Below are 18,629 nucleotides of genomic sequence, written 5' to 3' on the forward strand. Positions count from 1 at the left end.
TACATACATACATGCATGCACACTTGCACATATGCTTGTGTTCACAAATATATATCCATTGCCTAACTCAAAATTTCATAAACTTTTCACTATTGATAAACTCCTCACAGACAGATTGGGAAGTTAGGATGACATAGTTAGAACATAATGGCATTCTTAATTGATGTAGATAAAGGATTGACTCTCCTTGACCATTGTTCTTTTTAGTTAATAAACTGTGGAAGTGAACCTGTTCTTCTGAAAGAAGATGTGTTTCTCTCTTATTATCTTCTTAAAAATAATATATGAACACAATATAGCCATTAAAAAATCTTATATAGACTTAACCAATAAAAATGGCATCTATCTAAATGGCAGAAGAAATGATTTTTAGGATACAAAAAAAATTACTGTAGATTTATTCTATGACTTATTACAAGTCACTTAACTTATTGGAAGTCACTTAACTTATTTAATAAATTCTCAGAAATAAATTGTGAAGCCTAGAGTTGAGTGCTAGTTGTAGTTATATATGTAAACAAATGATAATCTAAAAGTACAATGTTTGTATTGAACCAAATTGAAGCTACATTTGTCTCATAATTCTTTGAAAATAAACCATTTGTTGGTGTATGTTGGCTAATATTGGCAATGGAAATGGTTTTCCATAAATTCTAAATAATTTTTAAGCTGGGTGATTTCTGGGAACTGTCCATTTTTATTAGAGAGTCTGAAAATAAAATTCCTTTCACCAATCTGTTATGTTCTCACACAATATTTATGAAATTCAATTCTGTTCCATAGATTTCTTAAGCTCAAAATTTAACTGTCTAGTAAATCTCACTTCTCTATAATGAATCTTGGAATAAGAAAAAGGAAAAATATGTCTGAGCTTCAAAAATAGATTTCACAAGTCAAAGTACTAAAGCCCATGTATTTCTTTACTCAGGTGGCTCAACAAATCTTTTCTCAGGTTCTGTTTACTTTTGCTTGGCATATAATTAAAACATTTTTGATTATTTGTATCAAGGCTGACCAATTCAAAACAAGATCAGTGGGGAAGAAACAGGGTGCTACTGAAAGACAAATTAACTGTGATCAAATAAACAATTGAGACTATATGATAAACCATATGATGAATGAACTAAAATTCTATATTAGTCATGGGTTATAGATCATATAAGGAAAACAAATCTATAATCTACTGTATTGTAGGAAGGATAGGAAACTGACACCCACTAACATGAACCACTTTCATAAATGTAATGTTACATTATTTTCAATAAATTCTTAAAGGATCTGTGTCACAACAGGTAGAGATCTGGGTAATAAAAATATTTAGATAGATTTTATTCTACATAGACAAAAGTAGGCTTTTTAGAATGGACAGGACCAAATGAATCATTTTGTTTGACCTAATTCACACAGTGTCTTTGATAACTGGGTTTTGTTATTAGCTAATACATCAAGGTTAAAATTAAATTCATGGCTATACTCTCCGTGCTTAAGATGTTGCAACTAATCAGTTGAATCAAAAGATTTCATTGAACATTTGGGATATCATTACAATCAATCAGTCATTGATTATTTTTTAATACTCTCAAAATGATATGAACCATTATACTCAGTCTCTGTGAAAATCTATAATTTCACGCACAGATTTTCTGATTAGCAAATGTCAATACATAAAGAGTAAGAGTTCAAAAAAAAAAAGAGTAAGAGTTCACTAAGTTATTACAAGTGAGGAGAAAACTATATTATTATCTTCCAATCACAAAAGGATTAGAATGAAAAACTTAGATTTATTTTCTTTGTGTTAAAAACAAAAGCACTGAAACAGATGGGAAAATCCAAAAGAGAATAGTACCTTTAAATAGAAGATGCAATGAAATATGCTGCTAAAAACTCAAGGGATAAATCACTCCGTTTTTCAGACCTTCTTTTATTTCTCTTTTAAAGTGATAAATTGTGAAGAATCGGTACATATGAAATAGAAACCTCTGTGCTTCTTACCCAATATCACACAAGTTCAGAGCTAGAAAATGCCATCAGATACCTAGTTCAGTGATTCTCAAATAGAAGTACACATCAAAATTGCAAGGAGTTATAAATTACCCAGGTATCCATCTACTAAATCTGAATTTTAAGCATGTGTGTTTTCAAAGATAAACCCCTAGTTAAGAACACTTGAGTTCAATTCTTTCATTTTATTAAAATAAACTGATAACTAAAAGAAAAAAATACTTATGTATATTTTGAAATATACATATATTTATGTATAAAATGAAAAGCTATCCTTAAATAAAATAGTGCCAAAGATAATGAATTTGAGTGGATATTCTATTGCTTCTTCATTTTATGCTTCTAGTAAGTTAAGTGACTTGTAATAAGTCATAGAACAAATCCATGTCAAAGCCAGAGGATCTTGAATGTTCTCTACTGTTTTAGTTAACAAAACTTATAAGACATGTAAGCTAACCAAGTTACACATGAATAAGAAAAAATTTGATTTTTTGAGGTTCACTATTTCAAATGGTATTCTATAGGGCCTATGACTTAAAAGCAATCTTTGCATACAACACAGCCATAGTAAAAATTTTGTAAGTGCTAAGACATTTGAGGCTTGATACATTTTGTCATGTTCCTATGTAACAGAGAAATTATTGAGACTAAAATTCATTACCATCTTCTTTTGCTACCAAAATGAAATTTTATTTTTCCATCAAAGAGTATTTAGACAATTCTGGGTGTTTTGAGAATTCCGAAGCTCCCAAATTCTGACACTGAGTCAGTCTCTGTGTCAATTTCCAGCAAATGAGATTAAGCAAATCTTCATGAAGCGGGAGAGAGCAGGAACAAATGAAGGCTTTTGTATTCTGACACAGAACAGTTGGACTGAATCCTCACTGATGAAGGGTTAGTAATCGAGAGAGAGAGAGAGAGAGAGAGAGAGAGAGAGAGAGAGAGAGAGAGAGAGAGAGAGAGAGAGAAAAACCTCAGGTTTCTAATTAGGCATGCAGAAGGGACAATTGGGACCTGGCCACTAATTAGCTAAGCATCAGGAACCGGAGGGATGTAGAGAAGATCCTGGGAGCCAATTTTGGTATGAAAAGGGCTGGAATCATTTGGCAGATTAACCTGTCTCTGAAAGGAGCATGGGGATGACACAACAAGCATTTTCATAGCAGCCAAGCTGAACTGCGGAGCAAGGGCTGTTCCCTCATAATCCGGGCTCCAACCACCCCCAACTTTGACTGTATAACCCCAAAGGGAGGCAATGGGCAACACACAAATGACTGACATGGATTTTTCAGACATCTTGTGGTGAAGGTAAAGGCAGTTTTATTTTTTTTACTATAAAACATATCAATTCAGTTCAGTTATTGCTCCTGAGTGTTAGGAGAAAGTTTATATCTCCAGTATACAGTATATATACCATGTATACATTTTAACATAGTTGTATGTGAATAAAAACTTTGTTCTTTCCACATGTTAGTTCTAGGGCACTCTTTCAGTTTCTCCTGCTGTTATCAAAATTAAGCATTCATTATTCATGTAAGATACAGAGGAAAATGAAAGTAAAATGAGAGGGAAAATACTAGAATAATTTGATCATACATATTTAAATAATCACAAAGAAACAGTTATTCTCAAATATGCCTAAGTAGTTACATGGAGGAATAAATCTTATTCTACCCATTCTTAACATTGTATCTCATTATATGCTAAGCATTAAAATTTTTCTGGTTTTATCCCATTGTTTTCTTAGGCTTACTGAACCATAAAAAAAAGGGAAAGAAGAAAACTGGCTCACTGTTACAAAATACTTATCCTGGTTTCAAAGTCTTCTGATGTTTTATTTAAACTCACATTTATGATGCCACATATACTCCTAAGAAAATTCTGCAAAAGTGAAAATGTTCATTTAAAGCTACACTGTACCAAGTTCAAAGAAGTAAATCTCACGTCTGTGATATTACCTGTATTGGTTTCGAGATTACAACGCATACAAAAAGCAGACTGCTGACTCCTATAGCCAAATGGGGGTGCCTTATAGATTGAGCAAAATCATTTTTCTGTTTATCACAATTACTAAGTATTTTTTTTCAGAAACATCACACACCATGCCTTTCTTTTCTCTTCCCCTTGAAAGCCTTCAGCATTTCATGGTTAATATTTTACCAATGAGTTGATGAAAGCAAATATGAAACTCAAATTGGGCCTTGCTTTATTTCAAAATTATCAGTTTTTATTTCTTCCTGCCTGACTTAGTGTCTTCGAAATGATTTTGTGTTTCAATTTATTATTATGGAGTGTATTATTTGTCTAATTATGTACCATATACTAGTCCTACCTAATAAAAGAGTAATATGCAAATTGACCCTAACTCTGCTACACCCACCAGCAACTCCCACCAGCCAATCAGAGCAAGCATGCAAATTAACCCAACCAAGATGGCCACAGCCCGGAGAAAGTAGGAGGGAGGCTTGGGTTTCCAAGGCGATAGAAGAATCCAAGCTTTCCCCTGCCCTGACTGGCCTAAGCCTCCACTCAAGGCTACAAAGATTCAATTATAGAAAGTAAACAAATCCAAACAGAAATGGCTGCTAGCCACGGAGCGAGCAGGAGGCTTGGCTCCACTCCAGGATACAAAGTTTCAATTGTAGAAGGTAAATAAATTCCAGATACCAGGGCCTCCCCTTGGGTTGCCAGGGGGCGTGGGTGGCCTGCAAACCACCACAGGCCCCTCGCTCAGGCCGCCCCACGACCCAAGGGAACTCCCACCCTGATCCGGGATACCCTTCAGTGCAAACCAGCTGGCCCCCACCTGTGCACCAGGCTTCTATCCTATGTAATAAAAGAGTAATATGCAGATTGACCATCACTCCAACACACAATATAGCTGACCCCATGTGGTCAAAGATCCTGCCCCCAATGGACACAAGATGGCCACCACAAGATGGCCAGCAGGGGAGGGCAGTTGGGAGGCACCAGGCCTGCAAGGGAAGGCAGTTGAGAGGGACCAGGCCTGCAAGGGAGGGCAGTTGGAGGTGATCAACCCTGCAAGGAGAGGGCAGTTAGGGGTGACCAGGCCGACAGAGGAGGGAAGTTGGGGCAAACAGGCTGGCAGGGGAGCAGTTAGACATCAATCAGGCTGGCATGGAAGTGGTTAGGGGGTGATCAGGCTGGCAGGCAGAAGCAGTTAGGGCAATCAGGAAGGCAGGCAGGCTAGCAGTTGGGAGCCAGCAGTCCTGGATTGTGAGAGGATGTCCGACTGCCTGGTTAGGCCCTATCCCACTGGGATAGGGCAGCTGGACATCCCTCGAGGGGTCCCAAATTGGAGAGGGTGCAGGCTGGGCTGAGGGACACCCCCCCCCCCACCACTGTGCACGAATTTCGTGCACCGGGCCTCTAGTATTTCTATAAAAATGCAACATTTATCATGATATTGATGCAACACTTAACTTAGAATGGCTTGAGTGCTCAAACCCTACGTATTCCAAAGGAAAGGTGGGCTCTCACTGGCTTTTTGGAAGACAGCCTCTGATCCTTGGAACGTCCCGCCTGATAACAGTGTGCTTGGTCCCTGACACCCTGGGCTGTGCCAAATAGTTTATGCTAATGATGTGATTTACAAGGAAAGCTTGTTTTTAAACCTGGGTTTTGGACTATGTCATATCCGTTGGAAGGCTGCAGGAGCTGAAGCCGAATTAGCTAAAATCTGTGCCTTGTGAATGACCCGGATAAACACCCTGGGCATCAAGGCTTAAGTGAATTTCCTGATTGGCAACACTTCAGTGGGGTTGCCACCCATCATGTCTGAGAGAATAAAGTGCTGCACACACATCTCCCCTAGGAGAAGGCACCTGAACCTGCACCTGCTTTCTCCATGGCTTCACCATGTATGTCATTCCTTTTGCTACTTTTGATCTATAACTTTTCAGTGGAATAAACCCTAACCATGAGTATTCTGATGCCTAGTCAATCATCAAATCTCAAGGTAATGCCTCAGGTACAGTATCTAAAAGCTATCAAATCCTTTGAACATTTAAAATATTTTAAGCAATCTATGGTTCCCATCACATCTCCTCTTGGAAGAATATTGCCAAATCAATAATAACATTTTGTCTTCTAATTGATATATGAATTATGGTTAGAATTAGGTAATTTCAATAATCAGTTGAATCAAAATATGACAATCTAGTTGGTAAACATTATTTAGAGGATTTTATTTCATTGTGAACCCTGTTGCTTTCTGCTTTGTTTCTTTATTCTCTCTCCCCCAGCTTTATAGAGGTATAATTGAAAAAGTGTTCAGAGTGATGATTTCATATAAATATATATATATATACTAGTATATACATTATTAAATGATTTAATTGAATAAGTAATAATTAATAAGATTAATCAATATACCCATCATCTCACATAATTACCTTTTTGTGTGTGTCATGAGAATATTTAATATCTACTCTCTTAGCAAATTTCAAGTACACAATAGACTATTATTAAGTACTAGGGACCCGTTGCAGAAATATTCCTGCAAGACTTCTGGCGGGCTTCCCTCCTGCCACGGCCACCTCTCCCGTCCCCCCACCTCTCTCGCTGCGGCGGGCAGAGCAGGGCAGGTGGAACGGGCGGGGCGCCCCCTGCCCATCCCGCCCACCCAACCCAGCCCATGGCCACCTTCGCCTCCGCGGCCACACAGGGGACACATCCGCTGCCGCTGTATGCCTCGCCCCGCACTCCACCTCCGCGCCTGCTGATGCAGCTGCCTCTGTGGCCGAGTGCGCTGCTGCCACCTCTGAGCATCCCGGCCCGCTGCGCACACTGCCCGCCACCGCCTCCGAGGCCGCCGTGGCCTCGCACACCACCCGCCACGCCCCGCCCACTGCCACCACTGCCTCAGAGGCCACCATGGCCGCATGCTCCACAGCCGCGTCACCGCCCGCCCGTGCAGCTGCCTTGCTTTCTGCTTTCTTCACTCCTCCCTCCCTCAGCGTATGCAAATTAACCGCCATCTTGTTCACTCTGATTGACTGTGGGTGTAGTGGAGTGATGGTTAATTTGCATATTACTCTTTTATTAGTGTAGATAGTTACTATACTGTACATTAAATTCCCAGACTGTACCTTTTGACCAGCATCTCCCTATTCCCCCCAAACCCCAGCTGTTGGTAACTACAAATCTATACTGGGTTTCTATGAGTTCTATCATTTCTTAATTCTTACTTTTTTAATTCTTATCCTATATAATAAAAGCATAGTATGCAAATTGTCCCCTTGACCAGGAGTTCATCTGGGAGTTCGACCAGGGGGTGGGGCCAGCCGGGGAAGGGAGGGAGTACCTGGCCGGCAGCCAGCAGCTGCTAGGAACCCTACCAGTGCATGGATTTCGTGCACTGTGCCTCTAGTTATACAATGAAGCAAGGTTGTAAACTAATACTAGTCCAAGGATAGTCTGAATAACTTCCTACTGGCAATTTATAAAATGTATAAATGAGAGAATGCTATACTGGGAAGCTTTATTATTTGATACAATACAGTTTCCAAAGTTGCAGTCCCTGACTTTTCAAATGATTGGCATAATGTCACACAGAGAAGTCATGGCAAGGTCAGGACTAGAAGTTGAATATTATGATTATGGGTATAGAGCTCTTTCTACTATAATAAACTCCTATTATTGCTGAAGTTACAGCTGAAATCATTGACTAAAATAAAGTTTAATCACATTATGGAAATTAGATGATTTACCTGCAAGTAAAAGGGACTCTAATTCAAGCCATATTTAAAAATAGGACATAAGTGATCTCATAATTAGATCCGGAGGTTGGGCAGGCACCTGGGTTGGGGGAGGAGCTTCAATCAGTTCAACAATTGATCAAGAGCCAGGTTTCTTCTACTTCTCGGCTCTGCTACCTTTAGAGTCACTCATTATTAAGCAACCCCTCACTCCCATTCTTGGGGTCTGACAATGGTAGCATCAATTATAGGTATAATTCCAGATGTTAGAAGGTCTAGGACAGGTCACTACCTTTAACTTACATCCTATTTGCTTTCCCCAGAAAGAACTTCACTCTTAACGCAGAAACCAGCATCAGGTCCCATACCCATTCCCACAGGAATCCTTGCCAGTGGATGAGATTAGCACGGCCGCCTCACACAAAGCATCTGGAGTGAATTAAGACATAGCATCAGGGCCACTACACAAACCTCAAGGGTGGTTGGATAGCCGATGGACCATCCTGTTTCTGGACATGGCCATCCAAACACTAGTTATAATTCTTCATTTAGCTGTCTGCCTTCCTTATGGGAAAATCACAATTTGCCACAGATGATCCTCTCATTGTAAAAACAAACAATGTCGGTACAGGTACACTGGTGGTCAAATTATGTCCATGAAAACAAGTCTGTTCTTCAAAGCATTTTTTCCCCCTAAGCTCAGCTAGTGTAGTCCTTTTGTGAAAATCAGCTCTTTTGCTAAGGAATAAACAGTAAGCCTATACTACTATTGCAGCATTAACCTATGTTGTCTGTCAGTTATTCTCTGAAGCCAGTCAGTGAATCCACCTTGAGTAGATGTTTTTTATGTCAGCCTTTCTGAAAAATGACCAGCCGGAGGGGATCCCATTGATTTGCCAACTGTGTCAGTTCGTTTAAGGCCGAATGGCACATGCTTCTGACAAAGGCTGTGACAAATGGATATGTACTGAAGGGGCAGCACTGACACAGGAGAAGGAGGAAAATGATGGAAGTACACAACGCCAGGTGGAAATCAAAATAAAATTCAAGCTTGCATGTTATGTATGTGTGTACAATGCCTTGAGTTAGGTAAAAGTAGGTACCTATGAGACCAACAACACTCTTCAGAATAATTTCTGAAATTTTTCACAAATTCAATATCACCAAGAATTGTGAGAGCAGAGTGAGCAGTTTGTTTTCTAATATTTACATCAACCTGCATATAGTGGTGACTGGAACATTATTTTTTTACTACCATTAAGTGAAAAAAATATTGCTCGAGCTTCTGTTTTCTAATCTTAATAAGTACTCATATGTACCAACATGCCACAGAGGCCAAAGTTACCTATATATGTAGGGTTAATTTATGCGACCACGTAATAAAATATATTAATAATATTCATGGATACTAACGAGATGCAGATCTTTGCAGGTAGAGTTGTGCTCATAGGCCTTCAGGATGCAGTCATCAATGCCCTGCTCACACCTCAGGCCCTTGTAGCCAGGACTGCAGAAGGAGAAGCCAGCAACCACTGGAAACAGCAGAAGAGAGAAAACGCATTACATTCCTTTCATCACGGTGTAGGTAATACTAAATACTCTAAAGAATGTTGTACTCATCTAAATGTGTGGCACTTTTAACCCAAAATTGTGAGTTCTTATATGTAATACTCTGATTACATACTAGTTCTCTGCAATATTTTCTAAAAAGCATTATTGCTCAGTTCTATTTAACTTAAACACTTAAAATTATTTAAAATAAGAATAATCACAAATAAGAATAATAAGCATTTGGTGATGCAAAGTAACAATGAAAATATCCAGTTTAGTTTCTTTCTTTTCTTTTCTTTTTTTTTTTTTTTTTGTCAGTAATAATACCTATGGTCAAGAAGTTACTTTTGTATCGATTAACTTTTCTCAGACTGTTTTAGATTTAATAAACCAAAAGTTAACTGCTTATCAAAGCTCTTGGTACAACAAGGTATATAAAAGTGCACGGAGATCTGAAAGTTGATTTTGAACTATTTAAGCCGTTGTTCAAAAGAGCTTTCACATTTCATCATAATCTTTTAAAAGAACATGGTCTCTATTTTATCATTAATGATGGAAAAGAACTGTCTCAAGGAAATGGCGACATCATGAATTGCAGCTGGAGCAAACTGGGATTTGTAGCCGCTTCTGTAAATCCCTGGGTTCCTCATTATCCCTGAGACCTACCACGTATTCTCCACTGACACTCTGCCTCTGTGTAAGTACCTGCTCTTACTCTCATTAAATGCTTAGATCCTGGCTGGCAAAAGCATTTTTAATGTAATGTGAGGTACTTAGCCGGTTTCTAGATGTCTGCAGCCATCCTTCTGTGTAGAACATGTAGCTGGGTCCCCTAAGGAGAACAAGCCCGCCGACAGCCTCAAGGAGAGACAACGGAGACGCAAAATATGGCAGCTCTTTAGACAGACTTTTACTTCGGTCTTTACTTCACTTTTTTCATCCAGCACCCTAGTTTCCAATGTCTCATTTAATATAAATGATCAATTGGTATGCAGGTATAGTTGTACGTACATTAATGAGATAAAATTTATCAGTTGGTGCATCTTTATATGTTATAAAGGATATTATGTATGACACCCAATTAAAACCAAGTGTTATGCAGTATGTAATGAAGACATTATGGAATCACATCACTCATAATAATATTTTTAAAAGGGTGTATGACTACAATTCAAGTTCATGTATTGATGCAAATTGGCACATAACAAATAACTAGGGTCAAGTGAAATCTCAGTGCAGATATAGACATTCTCTATGTAGATAAATGATGAATTACTTTAAAATGAATATGACAACAAATGATAACTTTGAATTAACAAATGGTCTGAAAGACAGAGATTACTGTCTAAAAAATAAAGCATGGTTTATTATCAACAAATATGCTTTTTTCATGTTAAACCTTATGGGCTAAGAAGCTAAGAACTAAGCTATGTTCCAAATAAGACCCCAAGGAGTTGATCTTATTACCATAAAGAAAATAAACAAGCAAACAAGCAACCATAACTTTGTTTAAAGTTTAAAACAAACAAACAAAAGCACTGTTTTTTTTTTCAAATCTATTAGAACATATTATTAAAACATATTGCCTAATTTTCCTAGTTTTTACCAGAAAATACAATCACTATATTAATATTGCTATTTGTTTATAAATATCCCATACTACTAATTTTAATTTTCATCAGATAAGCCATCTGTAAGTCATTATTATTGCATTATTCATTTTATACTTAATTATACACTAAACATAATGCATTATATGTACTGATTCAAAGTTCCTGACATGATAAAACTGTGTTGAAAATACAGAGGTGAGTATTTTAACAAATCTGCTGAAAAACCACACCATGTCTGAAATTTACAAAGCCAATATACATATGAATAAATGTTTCTTATATATTATCATGTAATAAATACTATTAACTTGAAATCAGAAAGTTTGGCTTTCCTAACTATTTTATTTTTGAGGAAGTATTAACAATATAGTGCCTTAGATTTATGCTATCAGTTTACATGTACAAGCTAGTTTTTAATATATATTTTGGTTCTATTGTAGCTAATTTCCTTGGATTTGGTCCAAAATATACCGTGAACAATCATAATATGAAATACAACAATATATCAGGTCTCCCAAATTCACATTTTCCATGATATATCATGTATGAATTTCAAACATTTAATAGAGAGCACTTCACTATTAGGTAGCATATTTGGAAATTGTATTTTCTTATCACATAAAGAATTATGAATTGTAATATATATATGAAGACCTAATAAAAGTAGATTTTGCAGTTATGAGTACATGAAACAGTTTATTCTTATATTTTGATTTATTAATTATTGTATTATTTATTAATTATTATATTATTTTCATACGAACTAACGTAAAGCTACTTTTGCCCACACCTGTATATAAACCTCCTTCACGCAGAATACATCTGAAGTGTTCATATATGACCATCATACTAGGGCTGCCTAGATCTAAAAGAGTTGCTAACTTCTCTCTTAGGCATACTTTTTGTTTTCCTTATTTTATAGTGAGCACCAGCATCACCAAACATTTGTGGGTTTAAGCTCAGAAATAAGATAACTGTGGCTTATTTCAAGGTAATTTGAGAATTTTACAAATTTAAAAACACAATATTTAAAGTGCTGAATTCTGGGGGAATAAAAGTTGGTTCAAATTAAGAATAACAAACAAATGGCCCAGAGTATAAAAATATGTTTTGCTTAGCTAGCACAGTGGTAAAAAATATTCCATTTTAATATCTATGTAGAAATTCCAGCTTGCTAGTGCCTCCCCCTACACACACACACACACACACACTCACACACACACACACACACACACACACAAACACACAAACACACTACCTATTGTTTGATACCCGGGCTGCTTTATCCAATGTAAAAAAAATCCTATTATGTTCCTTAAGGACATGCATTGGGAAAACATTGGTTTAAAGAAAAGAATGAATAATTTTGGTTAAATGATAGCCTTTCCAAATAAAATGACTTTCTATCACAATATGCTTTTTCACACATCACATTATTTTAACTATTTATCTATTTACTGAAAGATTATGTAGAAATATAGTTGAAAGGAGCTAAATAAGATGGGCAGAGTTTCTCTCTCTCTCTCTCTCTCTCTCTCTCTCTCTCTCTCTTCTCTCTCTCTCTCTCTCTCTCCTTTTTCCCACTCCATGTCTCTTAACCCTCTTAACCATACCCAAGCCATGGGCTATTTCACACCCTGTTTTTCCTGTGTCTAAATAAAAATCCATTATCCAATATTCAGCTTTCTTTTCCCACCTCTTCTTTTTCCCTTACCTTCCTTTTATTTTTCCTTCTTTTCTTTCTGCCTTCTTTTTATTTCTCTATAAATTTATATTTTTCAGGAACATATATCTCAGTAAGAAGTGTGTTTGTGTAATAGATGGGCTAAAATAATGAGTTACTTTAAATCATTGTAAACTGCTTTTTTTCTGTACTTACAGATAAATACTTTTAAAATCTACCATTAAAAAAAGAAAGTGAAAAAAAATGTTAATTCTGATATCTGAACACAGAAGTCACATTTCATTAACATTTTTCATTTGCTACTGTATGACTCACAAAATATAAATGAATTTGTCAGAGGTGAGAATGTTCTGTGAAAATAATTGGCATTGACTTTGCTATTCGAGTCAGGGTAAAGTCAGCAACTAATCCTGGTTGCATCCTGAGCTATTTCATTACTCCGCCAGATTCTAAGTTGCACTGCACTACAAGGATGGCTGTGGCTGAGTGAACTCACTGTCATAGAAATATCCGTTCAGGCCAGGGCTGGAACTGCATTCATTGACATTGATCTCACCGCGTGGACCAGCAAAGCCTTTCCCACAGTAGCCCTGGTACCCAAGGGGAAACATTTCCAGATCCATTTTCTCTCTGCACATGGCTCTATTCTCACAAGGATTACTAGCCCTACAAGACCCATACTCACAGTGTGGGCCTAAAAGGAAAGAATCAGAGTCAGTGCTTATATAGTGAACAGATCCTGCACACTATTGTCAATGACTTGGCATATTTCTGCATAAATGCATTCAATTCAGTCTCTAGGTAAAGACTCACAATTCTCTTTTATATTATCAATGTGATTCTCTCTCTCTCTTTCTACATTAAGATTTAAGAAAGAAATGTTATTTATGCTTTACATGCTTCATCTAACAAAGAACTAGCAGGCGGCAATGTCAAGTGACAGTATTTTTTAAAATACCATTTTGTTTCTTCATACTTTCAATTCCTATTTAACAATATTCTCTGAATATATCGCAATTAAGAAAGTACATTATTAATGATTTGATGCTCCCTGTATTTTCTTTCTGGTACCCTAGATGTTGCTATCACTATAAGCTTAGCTTGATGGATTTGTTGCTATTCTCAAAACAAGTACACAATGAAAAAAGAGAATTATAATAAGCTTTTAATCTTAAGAGTAGCACCTTAGATCTGAAACTAAGTCTTACTTTTTACTCATAAAATGTAACTAGAGCCCAGTCTATATGACTCAGTGGATGAACATCACCCTATGAACCAGGAGATCATGGTTTGATTCTGGTCAGTACAATACCTGGGTTGTGGGCTTGATCCCTGGTAGGGGGCATGCAGGAGGCTGCGGATCAATTTATTCTCTCTCATCATTGTTATTTCTATCTCTCTCTCTCCCTTCCTCTCTGAAGTCAATAAAAATTAAAATATGTAACTAGATAAAGTGGTTGTCACTGGGTGACATGCACACACATATTTGGATACAAAAAATATAAGGCATGACACAAGGGAATCCATATTTTTTAAAAAATGAAGCATAAACAACATAAAATTGTTCATCAGGACAAAATCATTGCTCAGCTGTCAGTTTTCAAAGTATAGGAAATGTATTTGGATACTGGTGATTTAGAATGTATTTAAATGATAGCATTAATTCACCACAATGTATAGCATATATGCACAAACATAGGCTCCTTGTGCCTGGCTCAGAGAAAAATGTCCAGGAATCAATTTCCTAACTGCTCATGTCTTATCAGTAATTTTACAACTTAGGGATGAGGGGATAATAAAAATAATTTAGGTCCTTTGCCCATTTTTTATTGGATCATTTATCTTCCTTTTGTTAAGTTATATGAGTTCTCTGTAAATTTTGGAGATTAAACCCTTATCTGAGATATCATTGGCAAATATGTTCTCCCATGCAGTGGGCTTTCTTGTTGTTTTGTTGATGGTTTCTTTTGCTGTGCAGAGCTTTTTATTTTGATGTAGTCCCATTTGTTTATTTTCTCCTTAGTCTCCATTGCCCTAGGAGCTGTGTCTATAAAGATATTGCTATGACACATGTCTGCTATTTTGCTGCCTCTGGAGTCTTGTAGGATTTTTATGGTTTCCCATCTTACATTTAAGTCCTTTAGCCATTTTGAGTTTGTTTTTGTGTATGGTGTAAGTTGGTGATCTAATTTCATTTTTTTGCATGTATCTGACCATATTTCCCAAAACCATTTATTGAAGACTAAGGAAGATAAACGATCCAATCAAAAAATGGGCAAAGGACCTAAATAGACACTTTTCAAAAGAGGACATACAGAAGGCCAAGAGACATATGAAAACATGCTCAAAGTCACTAATCATCTGAGAGATGCACATCAAAACAACAATGAGGTGCCATCTCACACCTGTCAGAATGGTTACCATCAACAAATCAATAAAGGACAAGTGCTGGCGAGGATGCAGAGAAAAAGGAACCCTTGTGCACTGCTGGTGGGAATGCAGACTGGTGCAGCCAATGTGGAAGACAGTATGGAGTTTCTTCAAAAGACTAAAAATGGAACTCCCATTTGACCCAGTAATCCCACTTCTAGGAATATATCTAAAGAAACCAGAAACATCAATCAGAAAGGATATATGCACCTCTTTTTTCATAGCAGCACAATTTACAATAGCTAAGATTTGGAAACAACCTAAGTGCCCATCAGCAGATGAGTGGATTAAAAAACTGTGGTACATCTACACAATGGAATACTATGCCGCTATAAAAAAAGAAGGAACGTTTACCATTTGCAACAGCATGAATGGAACTGGAGAGCATTATGCTAAGCACAATAAGCCAGCAGGAGAAAGATAAATATCACATGATCTTACTCATATGTGGGATATAATGATCAACATAATTTGATAAACAAGAATAGATCCAGAGACAAATGGCAGGGGCGGGGGTGGTTAGAGAGCAACCAAAGGACTTGTATGCATGCATATTAGCATAACCAATAGACACAGACACTGGGGCGGTGGAGGCTTCCCTGGGGTGGGAATGGCTGGGGAGAGGGGTGGGAATCAGCGGGGAAAAAGGAGACATATGTAAAACTTTAGACAATAAATAAATAAATAAATAATAAATAAATAAATAAATAAATAAATAAAATAATTGAGATAGGGGATAAAGTTTTCAAAGTTAGAAATACAGTGGCAGTTGGAGAAACTCTAAAACTTCAGGATTCCTATTCTTCCAACTCTGATCACCAGGTTTTAAACAACAGTAAGTGGGCCCTAGAAACTGCTGAAAACATCAACAATATATAGAGTGAAGGACCCAAAAAGATATAGTGTCCATAAAATAAGAGCAATAGAAACTGTACCAAGTTAAATATACACCTGGGATTTCATGTTTCTAAGAACAGTAATATAAATACATAAAATTACAAAACTACATCCAAAAAGCATAGAAATAAAGATTTTCTTCAGCCAAAACCCGTTTGGCTCAGTGGATAGAGTGTCGACCTGAGGACTGAAAGGTCCCAGGTTCGATTCTGGTCAAGGGCATGTATCTTAGTTGTGGGCACATCCCCAGTAGGAGGTGTGCAGGAGGCAGCTGATCAATGTTTCTCTCTCATCGATGTTTCTAACTCTCTATCCCTCTCCCTTCCTCTCTGTAAAAAATCAATAAAATATATTTTAAAAAAAGATTTCCTTCAATTAAAAAAAAACAACCTATTATGGCTATTTTTTTTGCAAGAGCTATAGTGAGCAGTATAGAGAATTTAAATACAGACAAGGTCGGTTCCTTGTCCTTAAGCCATTATGAGATTGATATATATTGCAAATGATATATTTCTAGATAATATTTTATATTAATGAAAGTATATTTCTTTATAAGAGAAATGTCATTGAACAAACATCCACCAGAAACACATTAAAATTGTTCTTAATAAAAGTTCTCATGCAAACCCTTTTTTGTTAATTATCTAATTCTAAATATTTAATTGTGAGAATAACTGTTTGGCTTTGCTGGTGGGAAGTTACTTTAGCCTATTTCTTCATGTATAATCTCACTCATATGATCCATTATGTTGCTGAATAATAATTCATACCCATATTTGAGGAAACACTGATGATATTCTATTTTACACAATATATATGAGTACACTGTACCCTCAATACTATTCTGATTTGTATATTCATTCATCATACAAATATTTAATGAGCCCTTAGTCTGTGGCAAGCAATATGGCAGATACTGGGGTTATAAACAATGAGGGATTCATAAAAGCACATAAATCAATGTAGTATAATAAGGAGTAAATGTGACCATTTTTTTATGCTAATGAGTCACTGTTGTGGGTAGAATTCTAATATAACCTCCATGATTCTGCCCCATGGCCTGTAGAATCCTCTCTCTTTCAGTGAGGGTGAGCTTTGTGAATATGATGGACTATCACTCCTGGGATTATGCTACATTATACTGCAGATGGGATTTATAGGTATAATTAAAGTCACTAAATCAGATGACTTTCAATAAATCAAAATAGATTATCTCGGGTAGGTCTGACCAAAGCCTGTGAGGCTTTCAAAGAAGACAAAGGCATTCTGTTTGCCTGGGACCAAAATGAATGCAGTGTCCTGGAACGCGCATGTGACCCTAGCAGCTGAGAGTATTCTATGTACACAGCCAGTAAGGAAGCAAAACTAGAATCCTAAAACCACAGGGAACTAAGTTCTATTGACAACCAGGGAGCTTGGAAAAGGAACCTGGGTCTTAGATTAGCTAAGCCTGTGGGACAATGAGCCCGAGAACTCAGCTAAGCCATGCCCAATCTTCTGACCTGCAGAAATTTGAGATAATAAACATGAGTTGTTTTAAGCTGCTACATTTGTGATTACTTGTTAGATAGTATAGAAAAGTAATACAAACAAGTATAAGGATAACCAAGGCATCTGAAATTGGACAGTTCCCCAAAGATGATATATGTATTTAAAATGAGTCCTAAAGAATTGCTGTATATTATCAAGGATAGGAATGTGGGCTATAGAAAGGATGGGGAGAGGGGCTTTCTAGACAGAGGTAAAGGCCAGAGGTGATAAAATTGAGGAAATTGAAAACAAATCAACATGAATGGACCACAATGCAGGAAGAAAGGAGATACTTTACCTCATTTCATCGATTATAACCTGCCACTGATTTCAAGAGATCTTTTTCTTTTTTTCTTTTTAATGTAACATTAAGGGTAGTATGGTAGAATGAACAATACCTCCCTGGAAAGAAATCCAGGTCTTAATTCCTGAAATCTGTGGCTATTACCTTATATGGTAAACAGGGATGTGCAGATGTGGTTAAGGATCTTGATATAGTGAGATTACCATGTTTTATCAGGTGGGTGTTAAAGGTAAGCTGAGAAGACAAGGAAATAGAAGTCTTCCAAAAGAATACAATCCAGCCAAGACTTTTATTTTAGATTTCTTGTCCCCAGAGCTATAAAATAATAAATGCATGTTAAATTTGTGACAATTAGCAACAGCAATCTCAGGGAACCAATAGATGGGGCAAAAGCTGCCAATTAATTCTGACAAAGAGGTTAAAACATCAATATTGTAAAAATGAATACCAGTGTCAAAGATGGTAATGTTATATGTGATAATGTTAGTTATTATGCGTATACGTGATTAAAGAATAAGGAGGTATTACATTAAATTCATCAATTTGAAATAATGTCTCTGTAGGTTGGAACAAGAGCATAAACTGCTTTGTGATCCATAGGACTTGGACCTGTGCACATTGAGAAGCTGCTAAAACCTTTCCTTAAAAAGTGGTAATGAAGTGTACTTGCCCTCCTCACACTGAGAATCACATTTCATTTCCAAGTTGTGCTTTTAAAAACATCAAATATTTATTTGTCCCTGAGGTTTGATTTACTAAAAATTGTATCCTGTTGATGCAATTTAAAATTGAGGAGACAAAGAAATATACAGTGTATTTATATACATAGCTAGAAAAAGTTAAAACCCAATTTTCATTAGTTTCTTTCTACAACTGTCATCAAATAAAAGAAAAAATCA

General features: G+C 36.7%; 1 protein-coding gene across 1 annotated transcript in view; it reads right to left on the minus strand.

Moving 5' to 3' along the window:
* The window catches only part of EYS (eyes shut homolog), a 1,391,558-nt gene that overhangs the window by 1,027,013 nt on the left and 345,916 nt on the right, over positions 1-18,629 (minus strand). The window contains 1 exon segment of the mRNA XM_054722350.1: positions 9,135-9,253. Coding sequence (XP_054578325.1) covers positions 9,135-9,253 — 119 coding nt within the window.

The sequence above is a fragment of the Eptesicus fuscus genome, chromosome 10, assembly GCF_027574615.1.
Source record: "Eptesicus fuscus isolate TK198812 chromosome 10, DD_ASM_mEF_20220401, whole genome shotgun sequence".
Taxonomy (NCBI): Eukaryota; Metazoa; Chordata; class Mammalia; order Chiroptera; family Vespertilionidae; genus Eptesicus; species Eptesicus fuscus.